This window comes from Rhinolophus hipposideros, assembly GCF_964194185.1.
Source record: "Rhinolophus hipposideros genome assembly, chromosome: 5".
Classification (NCBI taxonomy): Eukaryota; Metazoa; Chordata; class Mammalia; order Chiroptera; family Rhinolophidae; genus Rhinolophus; species Rhinolophus hipposideros.
In genome coordinates this window covers 54839342-54856024 of record NC_138051.1, presented here as the reverse complement: position 1 = coordinate 54856024, position 16683 = coordinate 54839342, and the positions used below count along the sequence as shown (strand labels likewise).

The window sequence follows — 16683 nt, the reverse complement described above, 5'->3', positions numbered from 1 at the left end:
GTATCTTCCTGCCCCCTACCCAGAGGCATAAAGAAACTCAGGTCCAGTGCCTTCTGCCTCTCCACAAAAGGCCACTCAGCAATAGCAGGGAGCCCAGGGAAGTGCATTCTTCCCTCATTTAGGTGTGTTTATTACTAATTACTACTGGGGTGTCATTGCTTCTTGACCCTTTCAGAAGAAAGAGCAAGGAAACATATGCACGTGTACACACATACGCATACATGCAGAGACACACGTGTATATGGCAGGGATCTGGAGCTCACAATGAAATCTCTCCTTATGCCCAGGGGGCTCCTCCTCACCTCCCCCACCTGTATTTGTACGGTCCTTGCTTCTCAGCGAGAACCTTGGCGTCAAGAACATGAACCCATTGACTCATTTGCTCAATCCCACAACACACTCAGCTACAATGTGAGGACCCGTAGGGGGGCGGAAGGAACTAGAAAAAGTAAAAGTAACCCACAAAACAGGTCATTTCATTTTAAAACTATGCGTTAAGGATCAAGTTCCATTATCAACTCATGGTAATAACAGCTGCATAGTTATGAAGGGTCACATTCATGAGTGGTAGAGGCCACTCTTCTTTCTTTTTTCTACTCTTCTCCTTCCACAGATGTTCAGAGCCCCCAGGAACACCGCGGCTAGCTCTCCACACCATGCTAGGGAAGCAGAAGGCTTCAGGATAAAGGCTTTCCTGAAAACGCTTGGTGGAGTGCCTGGCTTATAGGATGGTAAGTACTCCATAAATGTTAGTTTATTGTAACGTACTTTGAGATTTCTGTTGGTTTCGTTTTTCACAATAAGGCTGTTGTTCCCCTTTCAGGAATTCCTACAAACCACATTCCTGTCAGGCAGACACGACAGTCCACATCTTTTGCAGAAGCCTCCTCTCAAGCACTGACTGCCCCTTTCTCCCCGACTCCAGGTCTCATTCATTCAGCAGCAACAGGGATTGAGCACGGATCCCAGCAGGGTCAAAAGAACAAGGTAGTCCAGAATAGCATTGCAAGGGTTCAGAAAAATGAATTGTCATTGCAGCTAAAGCCCACAAAAGTAGGCTAGAACTCTACACACTAAACCTAAACAAGGTGACTGTCTGCTAAAATAGTAAGATTTAAATAAGACTCTCCTAACATAACAACCAAAAATCTCTATGATATAAAAAAGAAAAAAAGAAAGAAAAATCACTGTCCATATCAAGAACCAGGACAACTACAACATGAGTAAGAAGCGATAATCAATTGATACCAATACTGAGATGAATCAGATGCTGGAATTGTCTGATAAGGATTTTAAAGCAGCCATCGTAAATAATGTTTCAATAATCAATTACAAATTCTCCTCAAACAAATGAAAAAAAAATTTCAAAAAGAAACATAAGTCATTAAAAAGGACCACATGAAAATTAACTGAAAAATGCAATAACCAAAATAAAAAACTCACAGGATAGACTAAATAGTGTAGAGATGATAGAACCAGTAACAGAGAATAGAACCAATAAACATGAAAACAGATGAATAATATTTAGTCAATTAGGACAATAGAGAAAATAGACAACAAAACAGAGCTTCAGGAATCTGTGGGGCAATTACAAAAGATTTAACATCCATATCACCAGAATTCCAGGAGGGGAAAACAGTGCGAAACAAAAAAGAAAAAAGTATTTGAAGAAATAATGGCTGAAAACTTCCTCAAATTAGTCCAAGACATAAATCCATAAACCCACCAATTCAAGAAGCTTAGCAAACCCTAAATAGAAAAAAATCCTAAGAAATCCACACAAAGAACTTTTGAAAACTAGAGACAAACAAAAATCTTTAAAACAGCCATAGAAAAGTGACATCATCTCTAAACAAACATATTATCTATAAATGAATTTGAATGACAGAAAATTCTAATCTGAAACCATGGAGGACATAAAGAAGTAGATGACATTTTTCAAGTGCTAAAAGAAAATAACTGTCATTCTCAAATCCTGTATCTGGCAAAATTATCCTTTATGAATAAAAGGGAAATAAGAACATTCTCAGGTAAAGAAAAAACTAAGAGAATTTGTTGTTTTTAGCAGACCTGCCTTTAAAGAATGGCAAAAAGAAGATCCCCAAGCATAAAGACAATGGTAACAGAAGAAGGCTGGGAACTTTAAAAAGGAAATGGGATGGATAAAAATAGAAATAAATGTAATAGACTATATATATCCTTTACCTCATGAGTTTTATTTACTCATATTTTATGGTTGAAGCAAAATTTATAACACCATCTCATGTGGTATTCAAGGTGTATAGAAAAAATATTTAAATAATTATACTAAAAAAGTGGAGAGTTTAAAGAGACCTAAATGGAAGTAAGGTTTCTACACTTTACTTGACATGGGAAAACAATGACACCAATAGGCTGTAATTAATTTAACATGTAGATGGTAATATTCAGAATAATTACTAAGAATACTATATAAAGAGATATGCTAAAAAACATTATAAATAAATAAAAATGGAACTCTAAAAATGTTCAAGTAACCCACAAGAAGGCAAGAATAACTGAGGAAAAAGAGTGAGGATAAACAGGAAAAAAAATAAAATGGTAGATTTAAGCTATAACATGTCAATAGTTAGGTTAAAATATAAATGGTCTAAATACTCCAATCAAAAGACAGACATTGACAGAGTACATTAAAAGAGAACACAATCCAACTCTACGTTCTCTACATGGAACTCACTTCAAATATGACAATATAGCTAGGCTGAAAGTAAAAGGATGGAAAAAAGCTATAACTTGCAAACATTAACTTCAAAAAGCATGAGTGGCTATATTAATATAAGATAAACATTTCAGAGCAAAAAGTTATTAGGAACAAAAGATCAGAACAATAAAATAATTTCTCCATTAAGAAGATAGAGGGAGAATGTATAGACATCAAACAACAGGGTTTCAAAACACGAAAGCAAAAACTAACAGAGATGAAGGGAGATACAGAAAATTCCAGAATTGTTGTTAGAATCTTCACTCTCAGAAATTCATAGAATTATTAGATGGAAAATTAATCGGGATGTAGAAGGCTGGAACAACACCTTCAACAACAGGATCTAACGCTTTCTTTTGCTTGAGGTAGTTACTGAGATTCATCACTATTTCTTATATTTTAAATAAATTTTTGTTTAACAGAGCAGTACTTAGGCCTACTTTTAAAAGACCAATTGTATTAAACAATATACAACAAAACACAGCTGTCACATGTAGTGCACATTTCTGCCTTCTGTTTCTCTCCCCAGCCCTCCCCCAGCCCGCAACCACTTTCAACCCTTTTTGCAGTTTCTCCTAATATTTCTAAATAAAATGTTTATATTGATTTCTTGATTTTTCTGTTGCAGAAATGATCCACAACTTCGTACAATGGAAGATGAGGACACCCATTTTTAAGGGTCATGCAGGTACAGTTGTTACTGACTGACTGCAGGAAGAAAAAGGTGTGTTTTCTGAAGATTCCTTCCAACGGGCATGAGTCCATCAATCAATGATTAAATTAGATAACTATTCCCTCCAAGGCCACTTCTTTATACCTTTTGTTCTGATGCCCTATTATGAGATCTTGCCTCAATGCAAGCTGATATTTCAAGTGTTCACTCGAGCTGGAGAATAGTACACTTCAGCAGTTGTGAAGAAATGGACAGATTTCAACATTTTTTTGATTTCTCTTCTTGCTCAACTTGCCCTATCAATTCTCACATGTAAGTGTGGCTATCGTTAAGGCTACACAGTTGTACTCTGCCAAGAGCAAATATTGAGGTTGGGAGGAGGAATTCAGAGGTTTGAAGGCAATACACATTCTCCCTATTTTCCATGTAGTTCATAATGGGCATTTTATCATCATCTTGTTTGATCCCAGCAACTCTATCAACTAGCTATTACTATTCCCATTCTACAGCTGAGGAAATGAAGGATCAGAGAGGATAGATTTGGAGCAAGGTCATACAGCTAGGCAATGCCAAGCTGGGTTTGACTACTACCCAAAGACGATGCTATTTCCACTATTATTACAGCATGTTCTCTTTTGGGATAGGAAAATACACCTCAGTAAGATGTCACAGTTCTTAGAAACTTCCAAAACAACTGTAGATGAAGAGGGAGCCTTTGTATGAGCCTAAGAGCATTAGAAACTTTCCTTAGAGGGTATGCTAGGGATGGCATCAAGGACGTAGGAGACTGAGAATCACCCTGTGAGTGGCTCTGTTTGGTTAACGAACTAAGACAAACTTAAAGTACCAGAGACGAAGAGGTGGACAGGGAGACCCAGCTTGCTGACACCTCCCTCACTTGTGGACCCGTCCCCGCCCGCACCCCGTTGACTCCATCCGTCCATCTTCTGCACATTACTCTCTAAGGCCAAGGAAACCCAATGGACTTCTATTGTTTCTCCAGCTCCATGACATCACCCAAAGCCACGTTGGCCCCCTCGTTGCCCTCTGCCAGTCCCTACCAGCGTGAAGCTCTTGGGTGACGCAGCCCAGCGCTTGACCGTGGTGAGTGGCCACTCCTGCAGCACTTCCTTGGTCTTCTCATCCACCCGCATCACCGAGTCCTTGGTGATCCCCAGCAGGCGAGGCACCAGCTTGTTCTTGCCTTTCATCTTTTCCTGCAACAGGAGGTACCAACAACAGTCAATGCTCTTCCTCTGAATACATTGGATTTTGCCAAATAATCGGTGATTTCATAATATTTTACTGGAGGTAAACCTACATACACTGCACTTCAAAACGGGTAAGACTACTGACTCTTAAAAATATTTTCTGATTAGTTTTAATAATTTTTTAAGAAATAGTAACCATGCCTATTAAAATAATGGATCTCTACCTGTCACTCATGCCCAAACAAATTCAAGATAGGTTAATAATTTAGGAAGAAGAAACAGGTGAATAAGATGAATATTTGTGTGATTCCTGGGTAGGAAATGACTTCTTAGCACAAACACCAACATAAACCAGAAAGGAAAAGATTAATAGTTTTAACTCTAAAATATATGGCAACTTTGATACAGCTAAAACAAAAAGAGAAGTAGGAGAAAAAGAAACCAGAATTAAAAAGCAAATGACTGAGGAGTATTTACAACAAATATGGTAATAAAAATTTCATGCAGTGTGTATGTGAAAGATAATCATAAATCAATAAAAATAACTAGCAAAGCACATGAACAGATAATGTGCTTAAAATAAAGTAATTCGATAATAATAAGCAATTGAATAAATTTTAATGTACATAAAATGGCAGGTTTAGAAAAAATTAATACTCAGAATTGAGAAAGGCATAAAGGAGAAGTACTATTGATGAGAATATAAAATGGCAAAGACTTTACGGAAGGATATGTGTCAACAATCTAAAGCTTTAGAAATATTTCTCCTTTGAATACATTTTGCGTTTATAAGCTTCTTAAAAAACAAGTTATAAATGAATGTGAAAATTATGTTGCAAGAAGATTATGCTGCAAGGGTTTATCACGGTGAAAAACTAGAAATAACCAAATTTTCAATAATAGGGGATTTGATAAATTACATTATAGCCAAATAACAGACTATCGTACAACTATTAAAAATCATATTATAGGAAAACAATTGGATTCATAGCAATAAATTATTCACAATATATTATAAAAGCTTTGTACAGCATTATCCCACATGAAATAACATTTTAAACATAAAATTTTTAAATTAAAATATTAAACATTTTTAAAAATTTTTCATTACCTGATAAAATGGTGGCAACGATCATCTCAAGGGATTTGTATTATTCTTGTATTTTTCCTTACTCCCCTAATTTCATTTAATACACATCTATTTCTATTGTTGTCAGGGGAAAAAAACCAAACTTTTCGCATAATATTTGCTGAAACCTAGCACTGCTGACAGCATTCTTCTCCAAGGAATACATGTACAAATTAGCACAAAGTGTGTATGTAAGTGGGTGTGTGTGCACGGAGATAGCCACTTAAAACAGGGCAGAAGTGTACTACACTAATTAGCCAACAAATATTTTTCATTAATTTTCAGAACATCTCCTAAATGTTGGTATCATCATCATGATCCTCATTTTGAAATGAAGGGGCCAGCAACTCTCCCAAGGCAGACAATAGTGAGGGGTAAAGCCATGATTAGAACACAAATTTAGCAGCTCAAAAACATCTCTGATTTCAAAAGCAGAGTGTCTACCACAGTGCACTTCTTCTTACGGAAGCCATTAGAAAACAGAAAAAAAAAAAATACCCTCTCCCAGCCCCCATGGGTCGTTCCTAAACCATTAGATGGGAAAGGCCACAGCACACCTCCAAGGTTTCTCCCAGGAGGAGATAATGACATCAGTGACCTGTGTGGGTGTCTGAGGAGGGGGACATGGCCCTGTAAGAACCTCCCAGTCGTTACAAAAACCAGGGAAGAGTCCGATTCTTTGTGAGGAGAGGGCAGTTCTACAGGGGGTCAAATGAATGCAGGTGGATGATGCCAGTTAGTCTAAGTTGGCTTCGGGAGCCACAGGAGAGGCTCTAGGCAGCTAGTTTAGTCACACAGGGTTGGCACCAGCCCAGCTGCTGGGATGGGACCAGGAAGGGGATGAGGAATAAAATATGGTTTGCAGCTGTTGCCTTCTTCCTTTTCCATTTGCACCTCCACAGTGAGGGGCTTTGGGGTGAGGGGTTGCCCTGACTCAGGTGGAGACCAGTCTGGCCTGGGAGGGTAAGCCTGGGAGGGTGAACAAGCAAATGACTTACTGTGGACATGCCATCAGAAGGTCACGATTGAGGGGAAGGGTATGTAAGGAACGCAGAAAATACTGTAACTCAGCAGCAGAGACCTTCAAGGGACAAAAGTATTTCAGGGCCTACCCACAGATAATTCAGATTAGCTGGAGAGAAGTTCAAACAGCGGATGGCTTAGATCTATCTGCGCTAGCGATGTGGCGTTGTCCCCTACGGAAGACCTGCCTTAGACCCTTAGTGGCAAAGCCTGCGTGTCAGGAGAGGGTCCTGAGGAAACAAGTCTCCCTCTTCCTTCCTCTAGCTCGTATCTCAGTCTTTCCACACCTCTCATTTCCAACCTTCAACTACACAGTGTCCTTTTACCTCCAGAAGAAGACTTGTTTTTCATGCATAGACACATGCAGAGGCTGTAGCTGCGATTTTGCCGGCTACAGAAACTTCTCTCTCAAGGCAAGACTCATTAGGTTGGTTGTTTTGAAGATGTCTCGAGCTTGCATAACTTCAAGGCAGGACAATGTATGCATTCTACCAAAGAGAGGCAGCATCCAATAATAAGGCCCACCCCTCCTCTTTCAAGCGCATTTCAACCATTACTGTGGGTTTAGTCCTGGCGACTGGCTCTGATCAAACCTGCTCTGCCTCAGGCTCTTCTCACAGGTGTGGAGATTGATTATTAAATCACCTGAGTTTTACATCTGAGATTCAGAATTGGGGAGAGGGAGGCAAGCGGGCTAAGCTTTCAGCAGGCTGTGGCCCAAGCCCATGATCCAGCTGTGCTCACGAGAATCCTACACTGGCTCCCAGCCAAAGTGCTGGCCTGCGCGCTGTGCTGTTACCATTATACTTAGTTCTTTTAGGGACATGGCAGAAAGGGAAGGCTGCTCAAGAGCAAAACTGGGGGTTAAAGACCCTGTTTATTAGCCGTCTCTCTCTAAAAACACTTGGTAATCCATTTTGACTTGATTCTGAGATGCTCTGAATGCCCTCTGTGATACTTTTACAGTTCAGGGTCAACTCCCCAGGTGTCTCACCTCAAGGCTCTGATTACGATGACAGAGAAAGTTCAAAGGGAAACTTAGAAGTGAGAAGGTTTATATAAGGATTTTCTGGAATGAAACAGGATCCTTTGCAGGCCGTGGAAACTGCATTGCCATTGCTTATGGAATTTTGATTAGCAGATCATGGCAACATGCGAAAGAAGTCAATGAAAGAGGAAAACTGTAGACATTCATCACTCCCATTTATTGAGATCTTACATGCGACAGTCCCCTTTTCTATATTATCTCATTTAAACCTCATAAAAGTCACAATTTTATAGGTGAGCAAATAGATTTAGAGATGGAAGGTAGAGTAACTTATCTAAGGTCAAACTAAGTAGCAAAGACAGAATAAAAACCCAGGTCTTTCTTTTCAAAGCATATGTCCCTAGCCAATGAGAATACTGCCACATAACACTGTTCCCTGTTGGAGTCATTATAGGGTTTACAGACATTCTCTATATCCGGGTCAGCAACCTACAGCTGGTGTTAAGTCTAGTTTTTTGCCCGTTTTTAATGGCCTGAAAGCGAAGAGTGAATTTTTCATTTTTAAATGGTTGGAACAAAATCAAGACGTGAAAACCATATGAAATTTAAATATCAGAGTCCGTAAATAAAGCTTTACAGCAACAAAACCATGCTCATTCATTTACATATTGCTTATGGTTGCTTTCATACTACAAAGGCAGAACTGAATGGTATGACTGGCAAAGCCTAAGATTTTTACTGTTGATCCCTTTACTGAAGAAGTTTGTGACCCCCTGCTCTACATCACAGACACCACAAGCCAAATAAAAGTTGGGAGGACTCAGGAGCCATGGATTAGGAAGATGTGGGAGGAGTTAACAGGCTTGGCTAACTTAACATTTATCAAATATCCTTAGTTTCAGTTACTACCCTTATTTAGGTACATAGCTCACTTAATCTTCATTAGAGTCCTGTAAGAAATTACCACTCCCATTTTCAGATGAAGAAACTGAGGTCTAGGGAGGCTCGGTATGTCTCTCAAGGCCATTCACATTTCTGCTATTTCTCACATAGGTGTATACTGCCATCCCGGATTCTCGGCCGATCTTCCTGACTCCCAGCACCTGAGCACTTTCCATTATAACAACAAAAGATATAACACTCAAAATGTGCGTAGATATAGAAGAAAATATGATGGAAGCACCTATAAAAATATCAAACCAGTTCTCTATGAATATCTATGACTAATGTCAAACCCATGTTGTATGATTGAATTTCATTATCAGTATTTAAATATGTAGTAAATGATCATTTCATCAATTAATTTAGAATTTCTAATAGAAGCTAATAAAAGTAGTCAATGAGAAGATAAAACAACTTTTATTTCCTAAATTATGCCAGTGAATCTCCTTCACAATTGAATGCAATGTTCAGGTTGGGGATCTGAGATCTTTGTTACTTAAGCCTTTAAAAAACTTATTATCCCTTCAGCATACAATTTCTGTGTATGTGCTATTCTGCATGTGATCTCTTTTGATCATGTATTCTAAGTAGTTGTGATTTATACACACTACACACACACCAATGCTGTTGATATATGTCTTGTCAATTTACTTGACTGATTTACTGAATTTTAAAATAACGCTAAAAATCAAAATGACTGTGCCTGTTGTTGTGACATGTACAGGGATCTGCAGACTGAAAATTACAAAATATTGATGAAAAAAATCAAAGAGGTATCTAATACGAAAAATATCAAAGAGGATCTAATAAAAAAATCAAAGAGGACCTAATTCGTGGATTGAAAAACTCAACATAGTAAACATATCAATTCTCCTCCAGCTGATCTATTAGCTTAAAGCGCTTCCTATCAAAATCCCAGGAAGGTATTTTGCTGATATAAACAAAGTTGTTCTAAAGCAGGGCTGTCCAAACTGCGGCCCACGGGCCAACTGCGGACCGCGACCCATTGTTTATTGGCCCGCAGCAAATTCCAAAAATATATTTAGTTTACTTAAATAAACCAGGTGAGGCAATATGTACTTCACCTCGAGTGAGTGGCCCGGCTGTTTGTGTATTTGACCGCATATGGCCCTTGGTGAAAAACGTTGAAAACAGTTTGGACACCCCTGTTCTAAAGTGTATATGGAAAGGAAAAGGACCTAAAAGGGCTAAAACAATTTCGAAAAAAAAGAGAAAAAAGTGAAGACAATCACTCAACTTGATGTTAAACATTACTATATAGCTAAAGTGATAGACACATAAATCAATGGAACAGAAGATAACTCTGAAATAGATCCACACAAATGTGTTCAACTGTATTTTGACAATGATACAAAAATAATCTACTGGAGAAAGGATAGTTCTTTCAATAAACAGTGCTGCAGCAATTGGACATCCATAGGCCAAAAATGAACCCTGACCTTAAACTTCACATCTTATGCAAAACTACTCAAAATGCATCATGGTCCCAAACATAAAAGAGGGTCAAGGGGGTCAAATATATGGTGACAGAAGGAGATCTGACTCTGGATGGTGAACACACTATGCAATATATAGATGATGTATTATAAAATTGTATACTTAAAACCTATATAATTTTATTAATCAATGTCACCCAAATAAATTTAACTTAAAAATAAACCATTTAGAAGAAAACATACGAGAAAATCTTTGAAGCCTAGAAAAGAAGTTCTTAGACATAACAAATAAGATCCATAGAAAGAAAAATTGATAAAACACCTTTCATCAAAATTAAGAATGTTAGTGCTGTGAAAAACCTAGTTAAGAGGATGAAAATAGAACTACTAACTAGGAGAAAATATGTGCAAACTACATCTAACAATAGACAGGCCTAGAATACATAAAGAATTCTCAAAAAAATCTAATTAGAAAATTGGCAAAAATCGTGAACAGACATTTCATTGAACAGGATATACAGAGGACAAATAAGCACATGAAAAGATCAAAATCATTAGCCTTTAGGGAAATGCAAATTAAAACTATAATAAAATATTACTAAACACCTATCAGCATGGCTAAAATTAAAAAGAAATGATTCACCAAATGCAGAGAACAAGAAATTGGATTATTCATACACTGCTGATATGTAAAATGGTAAGTCACTCTGGAAAATAGTTTGGCAGTTTCTTTTTTTTTTTTTTTTTTAATTAATTTTATTGGGGTGATAATTGTTAGTAAATTTACATAGATTTCAGGTGTACAATTCTGTATTATATCGTCTATAAATCCCATTGTGTGTTCACCACCCAGAGTCAGTTCTCCTTCCATCACCATATATTTGATCCCCTTTACCCTCATCACCCACCCCCCACCCCCTTACCCTCTGGTAACCACTAAATTATTGTCTGTGTCTATGAGTTTTTGTTTCTCATTTGTTTGTCTTGTTCTTTTTGGTTTATATACCACATATCAGTGAAATCATAGGGTTCTCTGCTTTTTCTGTCTGACTTGTTTCACTTAGCATTATTCTCTCGAGATCCATCCATGTTGTCACAAATGTTCCTATATCATCTTTCCTTAACGCCGAATAGTATTCCATTGTGTATATGTACCACAACTTCTTTATCCATTCATCTATCGAAGGACATTTTGGTTGTTTCCATGTCTTGGCCACCGTAAACAAAGCTGCAATGAACATTGGCGTACACGTGTCTCTATAGAGAAATGCTTTTATATTTTTGGGGTAGATACCCAGGAGAGCGATTGCTGGGTCATATGGTAATTCTATTCGTAATTTCTTGAGGAACCTCCACGCTGCCTTCCATAGCGGCTGCACCAGTCTGCATTCCCACCAACAGTGTATGAGAGTTCCTTTTTCTCCACAGCCTCTCCAACACTTGTTACTATTTGTTTTGTTGATGAAAGCCATTCTGACTGGGGTGAGGTGATATCTCATTGTGGTTTTCATTTGCATTTCTCTGATGATTAGCGATGTTGAGCATTTTTTCATATGTCTATTTGCCATTTGTATATCCTCTTTGGAGAAATGTCTCTTCAGGTCCTCTGTCCATTTTTCAATTGGGTTGTTTGTTTTTTTGTTGTTGAGTTTCATGAGTTCCTTGTATATTTTGGATATTAGCCCCTTATCAGAGGAACTGTTTGCGAAAATCTTCTCCCATTCAGTTGGTTGCCTCATTATTTTGTCAATAGTTTCTTTTGCTGTGCAGAAGCTTTTCAATTTCATATAATCCCATTTGTTTATTTTAGTTTTTACTTCCATTGCCTTTGGAGTCAAATTCATAAAATGCTCTTTGAACCCAAGATCCATAAGTTTAGTACCTATGTTTTCTTCGATGCAGTTTATTGTGTCAGGTCTTATGCTTAAGTCTTTGATCCATTTTGAATTAATTTTGGTACATGGTGACAGATAGCAGTCCAGTTTCATTCTTTTACACGTAGCTATCCAATTCTGCCAGCACCATTTATTGAAGAGGCTGTCTTTCCTCCATCGTATGTTTTTAGCTTCTTTGTCAAAAATTATCTGTCCATATTTATATGGTTTTATTTCTGGGTTCTCAATTCTATTCCATTGGTCTATGTGTCTGTTTTTCCGCCAATACCAAGCTGTTTTGATTATTGTAGCCCTGTAGTACAAGGAAAAATCAGGGAGTGTGATACCTCCAGTATTGTTCTTTTTTTTTAATATTGCTTTGGCTATTCGGGGTCTTTTGTGGTTCCAAACAAATCTGATGATTTTTTGTTCTATTTCTTTAAAAAATGCCATTGGGATTTTAATGGGGATTGCATTAAATCTGTATATGGCTTTGGGTAATATGGCCATTTTAACTATGTTGATTCTTCCAATCCATGAGCACGGAATGTCTTTCCATTTCTTTGTGTCTTCTTCAATTTCTTTCAAAAATGTCTTATAGTTTTCAGCATATAAATCCTTCACATCCTTGGTTAAGTTTATTCCTAGGTATTTTATTCTTTTTGCTGCAATTGCAAAAGGAATTGTTTTTTCTATCTCTTTTTCTGAGATTTCATTGTTGGTATATAGGAAAGCAATGGACTTTTGTACGTTGATTTTGTAGCCAGCAACTTTACTATATTCATTGATTGTTTCTAATAGCTTTTTGGTGGAGTCTTTAGGGTTTTCTATGTATAGCATCATGTCATCTGCAAAGAGTGACAATTTAACTTCTTCATTCCCAATTTGGATGCCTTTTATTTCTTTCTCTTGCCTGATAGCTCTGGCGAGGACTTCCAACACTATGTTGAAAAGCAGAGGTGATAGGGGACAACCTTGTCGTGTTCCTAAACGTAGAGCAAAGGGCTTCAGCTTTTCCCCATTAATTATGAGGTTAGCTGAGGGCTTGTCGTATATGGCCTTTATTATGTTGAGGTATTTTCCTTCTATACCAATTTTAGTAAGTGTTTTAATCATAAATGGATGTTGTATCTTATCAAATGCTTTTTCTGCATCAATTGATAGAATCATATGATTTTTGTCCTTTATTTTGTTTATGTGATGTATCACATTGATGGATTTGCGAATGTTGAACCATCCTTGTGCCCCGGGGATGAACCCCACTTGGTCGTGATGAATAATCTTTTTAATGCATTGTTGTATTCGATTTGCTAGAATTTTGTTTAGGATTTTAGCATCTGTATTCATCAGAGATATAGGTCTGTAGTTTTCTTTTTTTGTGTTGTCCTTACCAGGTTTTGGTATCAGGGTAATGTTGGCCTCATAAAATGAGTTAGGGAGTACTGACTCTTCTTCAATTTTTTGGAAGAGTTTGAGCAGGATTGGTATTAGATCCTCTTTGAAGGTTTGGTAGAATTCACTGGTGAAGCCATCTGGTCCAGGACTTTTGATTTTGGGAAGGTTTTTGATGACTGATTCAATTTCCTTACTGGTGATCGGCCTGTTAAGATTTTCCAGTTCTTCATGATTCAGCCTTGGAAGGCTATATGTTTCTAAGAACTTGTCCATTTCTTCTAAGTTATTAAATTTGGTGGCATATAGTCCTTCATAGTATTCTTGGATAATCCTTTGTATTTCTGTGGTGTCCGTGATAACTTCCCCTTTTTCATTTCTGATTTTGTTAATTAGTGTCTTCTCTCTTTTTATCTTAGTGAGTCTAGCCAAGGGTTTGTCGATTTTGTTAATCTTTTCAAAGAACCAGCTTTTTGTCACATTAATTTTTTCTATTGTCTTTTTGTTCTCTATTTCATTTAGTTCTGCTCTGATTTTTGTTATTTCCTTTCTTCTGCTGACCTTGGGTTTCGCTTGTTCTTCTTTTTCTAGTTTTTTAAGGTGTAACATGAGGTTATTTATTTGGGATTTTTCTTGTTTCTTGAGATAGGCCTGTAATGATATAAATTTCCCTCTTAAAACTGCTTTCGCGGCATCCCAAAAATTTTGGTAGGATGTATTTTCTTTGTCATTTGTTTCTATGTATCTTTTGAGCTCTCCTCTAATTTCTTCTTTGACCCAGTCGTTCTTTAAAAGTATGTTGTTTAATCTCCATGTATTTGTGTTTTTTCCTGCTTTCTTTTTGCAGTTGATATCCAATTTCAAAGCTTTGTGATCAGAGAATATGCTTGGTATGATTTCAATCTTCTTAAATTTGCTGAGGCTGATTTTGTGTCCCAATATATGGTCTATCCTTGAGAATGTTCCATGTACACTAGAAAAGAATGTATAGTCTGATGTTTTAGGATGAAGTGCTCTATATATGTCAATTATGTCCAATTCCTCTAATGTGTCATTTAGGGCTGCGATTTCGTTATTTATCTTCTGTTTGGATGATCTATCCATAGCTGTCAATGATGTATTTAAGTCCCCTAGTATAATTGTGTTTTGGTCAATTTCTCCCTTTAGTTCTGTTAGTAGTTGCTTGGTATATTTCGGTGCTCCCTGATTGGGGGCATAAATATTGATGACTGTTATGTCTTCTTGTTGTATAGTCCCCTTTACCATTATGAAATGTCCATCTTTGTCTCTTGTTATCTTTTTCACCCTGAAGTCTGTTTCATCGGAAATCATTATGGCTACACCTGATTTTTTCTGGGTACCATTTGCTTGAAGTGTCAATTTCCACCCTTTCACTTTGAGTCTATGCTTGTCCTTGTAGCTGAGATGTGTCTCTTGTAGGCAGCATATGGTTGGGTTTAGTTTTTTGATCCAATCTGCTACTCTGTGTCTCTTTATTGGTGAGTTCAGTCCATTTACATTTAGGGTGATTATTGATATGTGAGGATTTCCTGTCATTCTGTCTTTAGTTTTCTGGTAAGGCTGTGTCTCCATTGTTTCTTTGCCTTTTTGTTGTTGTCTGTTATTTCTGTGTGGTGGTATTCTATGATGTTTCCCTCTGTTTCTTCTTTTATTACAGTATATATTTCAGATTTGGATGTTTTTTGAGTGGTTACCCTTGAGTTTATGTAAAAGAAAGTTTGATATTTAGAGTATTCCAGTTTCTTCAGTATGCTTACTTTCTCTATTCCCATATTCCAGTTCAGGCCTTTACGCTCCCCCTTTTTATGTTTTGGTTGCCACAAGTTGTCCCTGTTGATGGTGGTCTAATAGCCTCCTTTAGTATTTCTTGTAGTGCAGGTCGTGTATTAGAAAATTCCCTCAGCTTCTGGATGTCTGGAAAGGTCTTTATTCCTCCTTCATATCTAAAGGAGATCTTTGCTGGATATATTATTCTTGGCTCATGATTTCTCTCTTTCAATAGTTTGAATATTTGGTTCCATTCCCTCCTAGCTTGTAGAGTTTCTGCTGAAAAATCTGATGATAATCTAATGGGCTTTCCTTTGTAAGTTACCGTCTTCTTTTCCCTGGCTGCCTTGAGGATTCTTTCTTTGTCATTGATTTTAGACAGCTTCAATACAATGTGCCTTGGTGAAGGCCTGTTGGGATTGAGGTAATTAGGTGTTCTATTTGCTTCTTGGATTCGAGGATCCAGTTCTGTCCACAAGTTTGGGAAGTTCTCATCGACGATTTGTTTGAATATATTCTCTGTTCCCTTCCCTCTTTCTTCTCCTTCTGGTATGCCCATTATTCTTATATTGCTCTTTCTGATGGAGTCAGAAAGTTCTTGTAGAGTTCTTTCATTTCTTTTAAGTCTCAAGTCTCTTTCTTCTTCCCTCTGTGTAAATTCCAGGTTCCTATCTTCGATGTCACTGATTCTTTCCTCCATCTGGTCAACTCTACTACCTAAGCTGGATATTTTATTGTTAATTTCTTCTATTGAGTTCTTAATCTCCAGAAATTCTATTTGGTTCTTTTTCAAGATTTCAATCTCTTTTGTAAAATGCTCATGGTGTTCTTTGATTGTGTTTCTGAGTTCATTAAACTGCCTTTCTGTGTTTTCTTGCATCTCGTTCAGCTTTTTCAGAATTGCGATCTTGAATTCTCTGTCATTTAAATCACAAAGGTCCATATCTCTAAGTTCCTTTTCTGGAGACTTTTCACTTTCTTTCTGAGCTATCTTGTTGCCTTGGTTATTCATGGCAATCACTGATTTACTATTTCTCTTCCTAGACATCTACAGGAGTGTCTTCTGCAACAGGTTGATAGGTATGCGAAGAGCTTTTGGAGTTCCAAAGCTCTTTCTGCACCAGATTCAGGGCCCGTTTGTTTCAGCAGTTCTGTTTACTCCTGCAGGGATCCGCCCAGATAGGTGGGGCCAGGGGCGGGGTGAGTTGTGAGAGGTGGCCCAGAGCAATGGCGGCGACCACCACCACAGCCAGTCCTGCTTCCACAGCTCCCTCCCCTTTGCCGGAACTAGTTGAGCTGCGAATCTGTGTCTGCAGTCCACAGTTCTCAGAGCAGCAAATATTCTGTCCTTTGATCCGACACTGCTACTTTATCGCTTCTAGCACCGGGCAGGTGGGGGCGGGGCGAGCTCTGGGAGGGTAGGGAGGGGGCGGCTAGTCTCCGTGCCTAGGGCTTCCGTTCTCCGC

At 37.8% G+C, this 16683-nt stretch overlaps 1 protein-coding gene across 7 annotated transcripts in view; it reads right to left on the bottom strand.

Moving 5' to 3' along the window:
* TLN2 (talin 2) overlaps positions 1-16683 on the bottom strand; it is a 410032-nt gene that overhangs the window by 146680 nt on the left and 246669 nt on the right. For all 7 annotated transcript variants that reach the window (XM_081049585.1, XM_081049591.1, XM_081049589.1 and 4 more), the window contains one exon: positions 4475-4630. In XM_081049585.1, coding sequence (XP_080905711.1) covers positions 4475-4630 — 156 coding nt within the window. The remainder of the gene's footprint in view (positions 1-4474; positions 4631-16683) is intronic.